Raw genomic sequence first — 13,656 nt, 5'->3', positions numbered from 1 at the left:
CAGCTATTCCTTTAGCTGGTGGAATGATTACTGAACAATACTAGCAAGTTACATCATCCTCTCACAATCTGAGCTGCTAATAAATATGGTCATCTTTGTGCAAGGTAAAACACTGAGCCTTGCATCTAAAAATATACTACTTTACACATCAAAACAGTTTGTTGCTAAATTGAGAGCATGTTAAAGAGAAACTGGCACTCGATCCTGAATGAGTCATCCACTTCATGAAAGATGAAAAGCACCCTCCATTATGATGCTTGTCTTGGGATAGATTTTGTTTGAAGTAATATACAGCAGCAACTTAGTGATGATCACTGATCAATGATTAATTGGATGTTTTTGTTTAGTTTTGGGCCACAATGATAGATGTTTCTATTTTAAAATAAAAGGGTGCTGAGAATAAGAAGGGTGTAGCCTGTATTAGAAGATACCAGACAAAACCCCAAGCAAATTTTAGTTGAACCTGTCTTCACTTAATGAGCATTAGTAAATATCCACTGAGAGATGTTGTTGGACAGATGTCCCCTAAACAGCATAATGGGAAATGGAGTGGGTGAAGGAAGGCCTGATGAACCACAATGTCTAAAAGCTTGTGTGTCCTGCTATTTCATAAATAAACCAGCACGTGACAGGCACTTACGCGGCGGCCAGACACTTAAACAACCAAGCCATATGCTGATATTACAGCGCTAGCTCACTTGCAGCTTTTCACACAATCTATAGGCTATTCACATTTTTTTCGACATGCGTTTCAATATAATCACACAAATGGCCATAATAACAACAATATAGCAACTATTGTTACACAAGATAGTGTTTCTGGAAGACAAATAAGAAAACTGTAGCAATTACTTTGCTGAACAAAATGAAACCAATGATGATCTTACTGTCTTATTTCGTAATTTAGGTTTATTGGGCAAGAGCGATGGTGAACGTTAAATACGGGAGCTGTCCAATCAGCACCACGTTTCTACCAGGTAAAATACAGGCCTGCTAAAATGAATAAATCTGGGTTTTAACGGGTGTGAACCTGGTGGGCTACACTGGATGGGCCGAAACATCAAGAAACAATAAGAAAACTATGCTGGGGTGCACGGGAGAAAGAAAACATCATACTGGATTTGTAGTCGTGCGATTATTTGCAAAGTCTCAATAATAAATCCATTCATGATTTCTCGGATTTGTCTTTATGCGCCACTGAAAAATGTCATGCATCCATACATTCGGTACCAAGTAAAAGCAACATACATCTTGAAATGCGAAATACCACATATATTGTGTCACATATAACATATATGAATATATTTTATGACAACAATTCATACAATCAACGTGTTTTTCGTGAACGTTACATGGTGCTGAATGACTGAATGCGCAGTGGTCCTACCTTGATTTCATCAATGTAACGATTACGAAATCGACGGCTGAAGAGATCATTGGTTAAACCAACGACATTTGCGGCTTTTCCATAAAGCTGCCAAATGGACTCGTGCCAAATTTTCAGACAAAAATATTTGGTTAAAAACTTGCATCCATAAAAAGCAAGGAGTCCGGCGCATTCGCGTAAGCGGGCCAAAGCCACCGAGGAAAAACGGAAAATACTGCAGTGAGGTATTTTGTCTCTCGTCAAAATTCCTCCTTTGTAATCGGTCCGCCAATCTGCTCAAAACACATTTTCAGCGTAACGTAACCCCATTTTTGGGGAAAAGTCCGTTATTTGGAATCTCTTTTTAAGCCAGCAGCGAGATATCTCGACGACAAAATGCAAGGTTTCTTCTGGCGAGGTACATAAACAAGAACATGTAGCATACCACACCACACCCGTGCAACCTGCGTCCGTCCACCCTACAATCAATAAGCAGCCGTGGATGTATTGCCATATTGAACGTCTCAATTACATCGTATCAGTGAAAATCTGCCCACATGTGCATTTTTGTTATACATTTACTCAAGTCCATATTTGTTAAAAGCTGACAAGAATATTCAAATGAAGCTGCGAGGTTCGCGTCATTGATCGCGAACATACAATCTATACCACAGCATAATGTATTTCTGGAAAGAATTCGTGTTTGTTTAATATAAATGCATTTTTAACTCGTGTCACGACTTCTTAAAACTGTCATATACGAGGAAGAAATGAAAAAGGCCGGGCAGGTCCAAGTCTAATCACATTAAAACAAAATAACGATAACATGGCTTTATAGTAAATACATATTCAAATCTTACGCGTTTTCATAAGCACGGCGGTATCGCACAGCGAACAGAGATAAACCTCAGCGTGCAACGTCTCTGCGACATTCGTTCAAACGATTTGCGCAGAATAAACGCATTGCAAGTGCATCATTTAAACAGAGTACTTACTGTAAACACGTTAGAGATTATCCAAAAACACCGCACTGGACTGTAGATGTCGAGTAAATTGGAAAGAAATTGCGGATGTCGCCATATTGATGCTGCTACCTTCCTTCTCAGTGTGTACCGTTAGCCTGCATAATTGATGACTCCCAGCAAACGCAAGGGAGTGTCGGCCAATAGGTACCACCAGTTTCTTAAAAAAAAGAGGCAAGTTACATATAAGTTTTTGTCGGGTAAAATCATAAATAAATGTTTTTTGATAAAGACAGACGTAAGAGAATACACTGACTATGATATTTATATCTAAACAATAACCACCCAGTCTACAGTAGCGAGGTTATTAATAAGTGTTGTGATGTGATTTTGTTAAAAATCCTGCCTATTTGAAAAAGCTTTATGTAACTATAGAGCAAAAACAAACACGTAAGCAGGTTGTTTAATCAGTCTGATATTATCACTGAGAAATTTACAAGGACAATTAAGCAACATGAAACAGAGAACAAAATATTTTTCTTTTAGCTAAAAGGTGTTGAGGCGGTGACCTTTACTAACCTTTTTAGTGCCCTTTATCTGCCATGAATGGTATTACAATTGGGGATGTTTACATGGATACTGTTATCTGCATAGATAAACTAATTTAATCGTTTTAAATGTGACAATTTAAATAAAATGGTCAGATAATCAAACTGTTTCTCCCTCTTGTTTCTTTTTAGAGAATTACTGCATGTTCAAAATGTTCAAAACATCTCTAAAACTATTCTTATTTATTAGTTTGATACTCCCTGGGATAAGTGCAGGTATTTTTTGTTTGTTTGTATTTGTTTTATTCATATTCAGGTTATATATAACATTCAGTGGCAGGTTATGTAACACATTTTGTTTATTGAAAACTAAAAAGAATCAGATGTTTAATGCTCTGTTAGGTTGTGGACAGCAGCCTGGCCTGGATCCCCCAAATAGGTTTCGTATTTTGGGAGGGCATTCTGCATTGGAAGGTGCATGGCCTTGGCAGGTTAGTATACAACGTAGGTCAGGGCACATCTGTGGTGGGTCCATCATTGATCGTGTTTGGGTAATCACTGCATCCCACTGCTTCAAGAGCAGGTGAGCACTTTATGTCTTCTTGCCATTAAAACATGTCAGTCGTGTTTAGTTTTGCATTACAGTTTTCAGATCTCTTATATCCAGAAATAGATTTTTTTTTTAAAGAAACACTGATTTACATGAAAGATGACCCTTGCGTGTCCTTTTTACAGTAGCAACTATAAACTCCAAGTGGTGGCTGGACTGAATGCTCGATCTGGACATGGAAAGGGTATTCAGTTTCGCTCAGTTAAGCAAGTGATCTTGCATGAAAAGTTCAATGAATCAACTTATAACAACGACGTGGCTCTCCTGAAGCTCTGTCACCAACTGTATTTCACAAAACACGTACAGCCTTTGTGTTTAATTGAGAATGAAATGCAAGAGGAACAACTCAACTTTGGTTCATGTTACATTACTGGCTGGGGCAGCTTAGTATCCAAAGGTTTGTGCTTAAAAACTATTTGTTATTAAAAAATAAGATGATTTCCCAGACAGCAGACGACTCTGGGCCGGATCCGCACCGGATCAGCGCCAGAGCTGTTGACTTCGGCACAGATCCGGAGCGGATCCGGCTAGCACAGTTTGCAGTAGAGTATCAGTTCTGATTGTCTAACTCTCTTACTGGTTGCTAAATTACAATGGGTTCACTTTTTCCTCTTACATTAAAAACATATTATCATAACAATCTTTTAGTTAACACTCTTCAGGAAGCTGAAGTTTTGCTCATTGATGCCAGGACCTGCAATCAGAGAGACTGGTATAATGGCCATGTTAATGACAACATGATTTGCGCAGGATTTGATGAAGGAGGTGTTGACACGTGCCAGGTAATGTCTTCTTAAGATATCACAAATATATATCTGTGTTCAATACAGTGGGTGACTGTATGTGTTGGGTTACTTTTCAATCAAGGGTGACAGTGGTGGCCCTCTACAGTGCTACAGCAAAGACCTGGAAAGGTTTTACCTTTATGGTGTGACAAGTCATGGAAAGGGTTGTGCATTACCCAAGAAACCTGGCATATACACTCGTGCTAGCCGGTACACAGGGTGGCTGAGAAAAGCTCATGTAGTATCTGTGTCAGGTGCCTTGGACCTGTCACTTGTAAAATTACTCTCAGTCCTTTTTATCTCTTGCTGGATGGACCTCTTATTGTGAGCCATGCATGTCTTTGGAATCTGTGCTGTTTAGCAGTAATAAAGATCTTTTAAGCACTTGCATGAACGTGCAAATGCTTCCCTTTAAATATTTGCAAAGAAAGTTGTTTTTTACAAGCTGTTTTTTTACATAAAAATTTACTGTGACCTTTTACAATATCCTAAATTAATAACATATATATAATACTGTATGTATATGACAAATCAGCATGACCTGCTCCAATTATAATTGATGTTTATAATGTAAACAAACCAAGTGCACTGGAATTTATATTTAATAAGAGGTGTGACTGTAAACATAAGACAACGGATTAAACTCATTAGTGCTCATTTTGCTTCACGAGGACCAGCAACTTTTGAGTTTAAAGGGGTCATATTATGAGATTTTTTTTAAAGATGTAAAATAAGTCTTTGGTTTCCCAGAGTGCATATATGAAGTTTTAGCTCAAAATACCCCACAGATCATTTATTATAGCATTTTAAAATTCCCATTTTGTAGGTGTTTTGGGGTGTGTCCTTTAAAATGCAAATGAGCTGATGAAATGCAAACACTGATCGCAATGATGTAGCCTGGCTAACACTAGACCAATCTCATAGAGAGGAACCATACGCTAATTTTCTCGTATTTGAGGCGTTGTTTACAAATGCCCAGAGCCGTTTATTGGGCGCTACGAATGTCTATCAAATGCATCTGAACGTAGCACATAGCAAATTGTTTGAATTATACCAGATGATGTATGTAGAGCGATATAAATTCAAACGTAAACAACTTTTATCGGTACGTGTGCACACAGCTGAAAGCTATGCAACTAAACCGGTAGCTGTATATTGATATTGAAAAGCAACACAATTTAGTGGCACTGTGACAACCACAGTACAGGCATGATGACAATATGATATTAATAAATACCACTAACCATTTATAAGTTAATTGTACTTCATCGATGACGATGCCTAGCAGGTTGGTCCAATAAAAGTCCGTGGCAATCATGTGTTGCCATATCCAAACATCCTTCTTGGACATGAAATTGTTTAACGCCAAAAGTTGCTCTATTTTTAAATAATCCTGCGTTCAAAACTACTTAGAACACTATCTAAGGCTGCATAAAAAAGTAACTTTGCGTCTGCTGCTCCCGCATTGGATAAACAAAACTGCTTCGGTGTGTCATATAGATGTCGTCATCGTCTTGCTGCCCCTTCCCGTTCTGTGATTGGTTCCCTAATTCAGGGGCAAAAAAGGTTCATAGTTTCCATGCTAGACTTGCAGCGTAAATAAATTTGCATGCAAGGCAGCATGGGGGAAACTCTCTCTGTCTGCACTAAATGGCAGTGCCGTGGTTGGATAGTGCAGATTAAGGAGTGGTATTATTGCAATTGGCCTTGGTACCTACCTCACAAAACAGGCGAAATCTGAACAAACTAATTTTTCACATGCTTGCAAAGAATGATTTACCAAAACTAAGTTACTGGGTTGATATTTTTCACATTTTATAGGTTGATAGAAGAACTGGGGACCCAATTATAGCACTTAACCTCCTAAGACCCGGGATTTGGTTTGTCTTTTTTTCGATTTCTTCCAGCTATGTTGGGGTTAGGAAAAACCAATAAATATAATAACCAAATATTTTTCTTTGAACATGAAGCAGTGTATTTGTCCATGTTTGTGTACAACCGGTTCCAGTTACACAGAATTTAATATTATGGTGCAAACATGAAAAAAATTGATATCCACATATGTGGACATCCAGCTCTTAGGAGGTTAAATATAGAAAAGTCCGATTTTCACACTATGACCCTTTTAAATATTTTTGACCATTATATAATTTTCGTACATATGCTTCATTTTACAATTTTGGAAGATAAACAGCTTTTGCATAAACGTGAGTTACCTGTAATCTTCTGATACATAGTGCGTGTGTCTATGGAAAAGTTGGGATTCAGCATGGCAGCGCCCAGTGGTTGTTCAGGAAAACTTTTTGCGTTAATATGTGTTGTAAGTCACACCTAACGTTAAATTGAAAACTTTGGTTTTTTAAATATTGTTTAATAAGTTCCTGTTTTGGTGTAAATAATTAAACAAAGCTGCAAATTTCAAGGAATTTCGGGGGATCTTTAACAAACTAAATCTAACTGGCGTCCAAGAACTACTACAAACAAAGTTATGGCTTATTTTTATGTATTTAATATTTTGGCCAATTAGGTGACTCTATGATTAACTTCTAATCAGAGTAGGAAGTAAAGCAGTTACCAGAATAGTCAGACATAAGAAATATAAACCTGTTACGTTCTAGTACTGCTCTTTTAAAACTGAAGACATCTTTTGTGTTGAATGAGTTTGTCTCTCCCTTCTGACAAATCTGCTATCTGGCATACTCCTGAGTCATGCTACATCACAGGACACAACCTTCAACCTGGTGGTAAGTGCTGATCTTTAGATCAAATACATAGACGTACATTTTTGGGCTTGTTCAGATACCAACACGTGCAGTCTTTGCACTGAATATGATGTGTGCTAGGATACACGTAGCCTTGCAGTATATTAGATTTGGTATGGATTTAGTATGCGTTAAGGGAACTAAGCTTTGTCATTTGGTCATTGCCTAGCCAAGACTGAATTATTGTTTTTTATTACTCTCTCATAATCTTTGCGTGTGTGTTTTAAACTTCTATAGTTATCAGATCATTTTGGTGCACCGCAAGAGGCAAGTGTGTTTGGATTGCCACTGTCTATATGCAGCTGGCCAGAGTATTGGCTGTGACAGCAGAAATGGTTTGTGCTGGTAGTTTCGCAGGAGGTGGTAGAGCATGTGAAGGATATATTACAGCACTCTTTAACTATTAGTTGCTATTATTACTTACAAATTTACATTTAGATGTCTGCACCTACAGTTCATCTAAGCTACAGTATGCTTTAATCGGTATTTGTGTTCTCTGAGAATCAAACCCATGACCTTTGTGCTGCTAATGCAAGGCACTACCAGTTGAGCTACATAAATTGTTAATAGTCCATTAATTGAACAGATTTTCTGTTATGCACTTACTTTTTTATTTGATTGCTTACACACACTTTTTAATTCTCAATTAATCTGATGTGCAAACGCAAAAATGTTTCTACAACTGCTCAATTAACCCCCCCATTTATAATATATTATGTATGTTTACAATATGTGTTATACCATGCAGAAAATCTTGGTGGGCTGTTGGCATGCTACATTAGTTTTGAGTTATCACTGGAATTCAATTGATGGCCGCTCCATGTGGAGACACCAAACGACCAGATGTTTATTTGAAAGTCTCCCACAATTATCGGCTAAGAGGCTAATTCTGAAGTCCAGCTGTAGTTCTCTTGGTTATATGGACACTCAAGTTAAAGGGGACATAACATAATAATCAGACTTTTTCCATGTTTAACCAAGTAATTTAGTTTTGGTAAATTATTCTCTGCAAGCATGTGAAAAATAGGTCATTGAAATTTGGCTCCCTCTGTGATGTCAGAAGGGGATAATACCGCCCCTTAATCTGCACTATCCAACCACAGCACTACTTTTTAGGTTTAGATATGAGCTCATTTGCATTTAAAGGACACACCCAAAAAAGGCACAGTTGTTTTGCTCACAACTACAAAGTGGCAATTTTAGCATGCTATAATAAATTATCTATATGGTGTTTGGAGCTAAAAACTTCACATATGCACTCTGTAGACACTAAAGATTTATTTGACATCTTAAAAAAGTCTTGTGAAATGTCCCCTTTAAAAATAGGTAGCATGTAAATATATTTCTTAAAGACTGTTGTATTTACTAAATTCATATCAGCCTGTCATGTTATTATATGCTGTTTATTTAAATATATGTGTATTATATTTATATAAAATGTGCTTTAAGTTTGATTTTATATCACAGACTGACAGAGCAAAATGTATTTTGTGAACGCCTTATCCGTCAAAATTCACCTTATGTCAAATAAACCAACATTTAAAGACTTTATAGTGACATCTGGTGGAAAAAATCAGAATTGCTCTACAAGTACATAGCTTTGTTTCTTTTGGAGTGCAGACTGATTAAATGTTTTTGTCTCTTTATGCAAGTTTGTCAATTGCTTAAATGGCAGATATTTATGATACATTTAGTAATATGTTATTACTGACCTGCAGTGTTTTAAAATATACAAAATGCAAAACTCTGTATTCACAGGCTCAATTCCACAATGCTTTTAATCAAATTCTGGTGGTGTGACCCTGGACCACAAAACCAGTCATAAGGGAAATAGTTTTTAATACATTAAGTTGATTAAATAAGCTTGCCATTGATGTATGGCAACATTTGGCCGAGATACAACTATTTGAAAATCTAATTGCTTTAAGAAATTGCTTTAAAGTTGTCCAAATGAAGCCTTAGCACTGCATCCACTCAGAAATATAAGTTTTGATGTTACGGTAGAAAATATACAAAATATATTGATGGAACACGATCTTTACTTAATATCTTAATGATTTTGGCATAAAAATCTTTCATTGTGACCCATACAATGCAAGTTAGAATATTGCTACAAATACAACCGTGCTACTTGAGACTGGTTTGTGGTCCAGGGTCACATGGTATTGCTATAATGGCCCGTCTTAAATTTAATAGTTAAGATGCAATTATTTTTCAGGCAATATGTTGTGTTATTTTCTCTTTGTTTTAAAGGTGACATAGAATGATTGAACGGGGTATTTATCCTTGTTCTGTGATGTGACATGTAGACAAAACATTTTTTGTTTGGGTCTGTAATGCCTTAGAAGCTTCCTAAAAACCTCTCTCAGATAGCTCTATTAGGGTGGGAGATTTTAAACAAGTGGTTTTGCAGCTATTTGGCTCCCCCTACTGGCTTAACTTGCAATCTCATTACTGATTGGCTGACTTTGCTGCCACTCAAAAAATGTAGCCAATTATTTTAAAGTGGAGGGGCAGTTAGAAGCCTGTGATGTCATAAGCATCAGTTTTTCAGATTGGGCCGTTTTCTGGCTGACCTTTCTAAAAGAGGAATTTCTATGAGACTGAGATGTTTAGCATGTATGGCACTTTTTATATGTTCGTGAATGCGGGTAGACTACCATTATTCAACAAAAAAAGGTAAAAATTGTTTTTCATTCTCTGTCCCCTTTAAATAATCTTAAATTGCATTCAGTGACAAACATATTTCAAAAACAACAGACTTGATTTTTTTTGGTTGTGAAAAAGTACATTCAAAGTGCCAAAAGTATTTAATGCTTTTAATTAAATGTATGCCTTTGATTGCTTTTACAAAGCATTGAGATGTAGTCAAATAGCACTAAATTTGAATTCTTCTTAGGCTCATTTAACAGTTTTCTTATATTTGCACATTGCTCACATGAATAAAGAAGTTACTGTAATAAAGAATTAAAGATATTCTGCAATAACTAAATGTAATTAACAGAAAAAAGAAAGGGAATTTATAATACAAAACAGTATGAGAATAAAAAACCTTCAGCATCTTTAAAAAAAAAAGGCATGCACAGAATCTCACATGTAAACAGATCTGGAAGGAAAGAAGAGGAAGAATATTTTTAGATCTAAGGCCATTCAAATGTTTCGTTTAGGTGCTAATAAATGTGACTGTAATGTCATAAGAATAGACATTACTCTTCCTTCCCACTATTTTTTCTCAATAAAACACACACACACACACACACACACACACACACACACACACACACACACACACACACACACACACACACACACACACACACGCACGACAACATTAAGAGAAACATCAAGGGCAAAGAAAGAAATTGTATTAAAGATGCAATTTTTGTCACATCGGCAATGTGTAAAAATATTTTATTATTTCAGCATCATGATTCTTTAATCATTGATGCTGAGAATTGCCATCAAGTATGAAATATCAGTCAAGTTTTTTGGAGACCAGATAATAGGGTCCCATTTGTTTATACAGTAACACCAGTGAGACACTACATTATATAGTTTACAATCAAAACCTTCCATCTGTTCATCCCTCCAAAGTCCCTTTGACACCAGAATTAAAATAAAGACAGACACGTACATTAAAAACAAGAAACGTCCACAAGGTTAAAAAGCACGAAACTGTCTTGACCTTGAAACTTTTCTGTCACCTATAATATATGTAACGCATATAAATCTCAAGGTACGAATGTATTATCTTAAAATTGCTGCGTGTGCTTTCTATGAGGGCATTTCCCTCCTCACTCTGGTTTTGTAATGTTGTGCATTACAGTTGGCAATGTTAAAAACGTAAAATAAAAGCAGGTGCTGCATGTAAACGTCCTATATATTAATAAAACCATTGAAATGAGCAGTTTTGAGTAAAAGAAAAATAGATATATGTTTGCTTTGCTGGTGATACTGTTGATTCATAAAACTTGCACTTCCAGAATGAAAACTAAGGACTCTTCTCTAATTCGGCAATAGTGCTGGCCCATTAGAGGAGATAAAGTGCACAGAAAAGCTTCATGGGTTAGTCCCTTACACCTCCAGCACAGTTTTGCAATGTTACTGTCTACAAGTTCTGCTCTATGGAAAAAGCAAACCGCAGGTGGCACTACAAAAGTAGCCGCATGTATATATGGTGAAAATGTGCTTTCACCTGATTTAAAGGGCAGAAGCGTGTTCTAAAAGAAAGCACCACCCTCCATATGACATAATGAATGTTCAGAGGGTTGGATGGCTTGAGTCGGGTGAACAACATCACCATTGGTCAAACGGGCTACACAACTCAGCCACGATCACATTAGAGAGAACATAAAAATATCTACAAGGCTCATCGCAGAAACACAGAGTGGCTTGGCCCGGCTTCCTCCTTCATGTCCACTGTTGTGCCGACAGCACAGGGGAACGGCCACTGCGAGCGATTCTGTGGGAGGCAACGTTGAGATTTAGCGCCTCACATGTTGTATGCAACGTATATGGGATCCAGTTGGTCGGCTAGAAAAGAGTCGCGCAGATGCATACGTTGCTTCTCGCCACGTGAGTTGATAGGGATGACGCCGGGGTCCACGATGACCACGACACCGACGATGAGGTGGTGCTCTTTTAGAACCACATTAGTGACCAGCGGAACCAAGTCGAGGGCTTCCTGCTCCGAGCCACTGAGCTCCACCACGACAACCAGTAGATTGGTCCAAGTGAAGACGGCACTTGAAAGAGATAAAAAAAAATCTGAAATTGTGTTCTTCATTCTACAGTCGTTTTAGGGAGTTAGGTATACGGCAATCTCACCTCTCAGCAATGCTGCGGTGCGCCCGAGACACGGAGGTCTCGATGTCAATGGGGTGATAACGCAAACCCCGTAACTCCAGTGTTTCATCCAGCGAACCCACCACAAACAGAGCATCATGGCGGTCTGAAAGATGAATGGTAGAGAAGAAGAAGTAAAATGTGTGTAAAGTTGAAAAACAGTATTTGTAGTGATGCAACGTACAGTATCTTTGGGAACGCTTGCCAATGCATTGTTACTTTTACAAGTTACTTTTTATTCACAAAGTCGTAGGAAAACATCGACACATGTGACTATCGTAATATTTTGTTTGGCAATAATTCTAAAAAAAAATGTTTTTTGTTAAAAATCTTACAAGATTAACGGCAGTTGCTTTGTTTGGATTTACATCCCGACCACTTGTCTCTGAACTTAAACCGTGACAGGAAGTACTAGCATAGGGGTGCGCCACAATTTGTTTTTGCTTAGGTTTGCATATGGTGGTGCGTTCTCAATGACAGCTTTCCTAAAATGATATCCGATGTTATTCTTAAAATAGGAAATATCCCAACACAGCAAAAAATGACTTTCTTAGTATTTTTGTCTTGTTTTCAGTAGAAATATCTAAAAATTCTCAAATGAACATGCTTTTTCTTGATATAAATAAAGCTAGTTTATAGACAAAAAATATACAATTTAAGGGAATTTGTGCGTAAAACAAGGAAAAATCTGCCAATGGGGTGAGAAAAAAAATCTTAAAATATAAGTTTTCTTTTTTCTTAAACACTTAATTTAAGCAAAATTATCTTAAATATTTTTGCTTGTTTTAATCACAAATTCACTTAAATTGTATATTTGTTGTCTAAAAACTAGACTTATTTTCTTGTCATTTTGCTCATCAAGAAAAAGCATCTTAATTTAAGAATTTTTTAGATATTTCTACTGAAATCAAGACAAAAATACTCCGTAAGAAAGCAATTTTTTTGCGGTGAACACATCGCCTCACTTTACAGTATGCATTGCAACCCCTGTATGGTGATAATCCCAAGCATTATTTGTTCTTTATATTACAAACCTCCACTGGCATCCAGTAGCTCTGTCCTCCTGACAAATCCCAGATATCCGGTTCTGGCCCAAAGCGTGTCCGTCTCTCCAAAGGTCAGACGTGTGTTAAAGTGGTCCGCCTGCAGGCTCTCCTCACCGTAGATGGTATAATAACCACTGGCATTGTGAGGGCTGGTCACCCAGATCTAAAAAAAACCAAGACAAAAAAAAGTGAGAAAATGACTTACAATGTGCTATGTGTTAAAACAGACCGACTACTCAAATCGATGTTTGTACTGTATGTAATGTGTGATTGGTCACCTCGCCTAGATGAGAGTCTCCTAGTGGTCCCTTAGTCTCCGGGTTTACAATGATTACTCGCACTCCAGGAAGTATCTGAGGGAATGCATAAAAACAATAGAGTGAACTAAATGTCTAAATCCAATCATACAGGATGATGAAGTATAGATAGAGGCAGACTTACAGTGCCAGACTCCATCAGTGGAAGACTCTGAGGAGCTCCTCTCTCCACCAGTCTCACTCTAAGAGAAAGAAACAAGGATAATATAGGGGGTCATTTCATGTAAATCAATGTCACTGGCAGATTAAAATCTAATCTATGTTGTAAATATATAATTTTTAATTAAGGAGCAATATTTGCCCCCTAGAGATGAATTTTGGGATTTTTTACTTCTAAACTGGGTGCATTTGTTTCCTACAATAAGAAAAGCACACACAGATGTGTTCTGTACCTTAAACCCCAAGGAACAGGTAT

At 37.2% G+C, this 13,656-nt stretch overlaps 3 protein-coding genes across 7 annotated transcripts in view; 1 reads left to right on the top strand and 2 right to left on the bottom strand.

Annotated features, from left to right (window-relative positions):
* Positions 1-2,519, bottom strand: part of scn8aa (sodium channel, voltage gated, type VIII, alpha subunit a) — a 58,300-nt gene extending 55,781 nt beyond the window's left edge. For 4 of the 5 annotated variants that reach the window (XM_065285665.1, XM_065285667.1, XM_065285663.1 and 1 more), the window contains exon 1: positions 2,362-2,519. The gene's annotated coding sequence lies outside the window, so the exon portion shown is untranslated. Of the gene's footprint in view, positions 1-1,387; positions 1,763-2,361 lie in introns of those variants that run through there. The other variant, XM_065285664.2, reaches the window with a different exon arrangement.
* LOC135775142 (acrosin) lies at positions 926-4,599 on the top strand. The gene is made up of 6 exons (XM_065285161.1): positions 926-977; positions 3,279-3,459; positions 3,499-3,507; positions 3,612-3,884; positions 4,127-4,268; positions 4,354-4,599. Exons 1-6 carry the CDS (start codon positions 926-928, stop codon positions 4,597-4,599), a joined length of 903 nt encoding a protein of 300 aa, XP_065141233.1.
* Positions 4,600-9,837: 5,238 nt separating this feature from the next.
* dip2ba (disco-interacting protein 2 homolog Ba) overlaps positions 9,838-13,656 on the bottom strand; it is a 56,955-nt gene continuing 53,136 nt past the window's right edge. Inside the window, exons 34-38 of the mRNA XM_065285661.2 lie at positions 13,366-13,423; positions 13,203-13,277; positions 12,913-13,087; positions 11,861-11,984; positions 9,838-11,778 (exon numbers count right to left, since the gene is read on the bottom strand). Coding sequence (XP_065141733.1) covers positions 11,526-11,778; positions 11,861-11,984; positions 12,913-13,087; positions 13,203-13,277; positions 13,366-13,423 — 685 coding nt within the window. The 3' untranslated portion in view covers positions 9,838-11,525. The remainder of the gene's footprint in view (positions 11,779-11,860; positions 11,985-12,912; positions 13,088-13,202; positions 13,278-13,365; positions 13,424-13,656) is intronic.

The sequence above is a fragment of the Paramisgurnus dabryanus genome, chromosome 21, assembly GCF_030506205.2.
Source record: "Paramisgurnus dabryanus chromosome 21, PD_genome_1.1, whole genome shotgun sequence".
NCBI lineage: Eukaryota > Metazoa > Chordata > Actinopteri > Cypriniformes > Cobitidae > Paramisgurnus > Paramisgurnus dabryanus.
This window is presented reverse-complemented; position numbering and strand designations above follow the sequence as displayed.

Coding starts and splice junctions, on each gene's coding strand:
- LOC135775142 (XM_065285161.1), top strand. CDS start 926: ATGGTGAACGTTAAATACGGGAGCTGTCCAATCAGCACCACGTTTCTA. Junction 3,885..4,126: donor GGCAGCTTAGTATCCAAAGG/TTTGTGCTTAAA, acceptor TTATCATAACAA/TCTTTTAGTTAACACTCTTC. Junction 4,269..4,353: donor GAGGTGTTGACACGTGCCAG/GTAATGTCTTCT, acceptor TTTTCAATCAAG/GGTGACAGTGGTGGCCCTCT.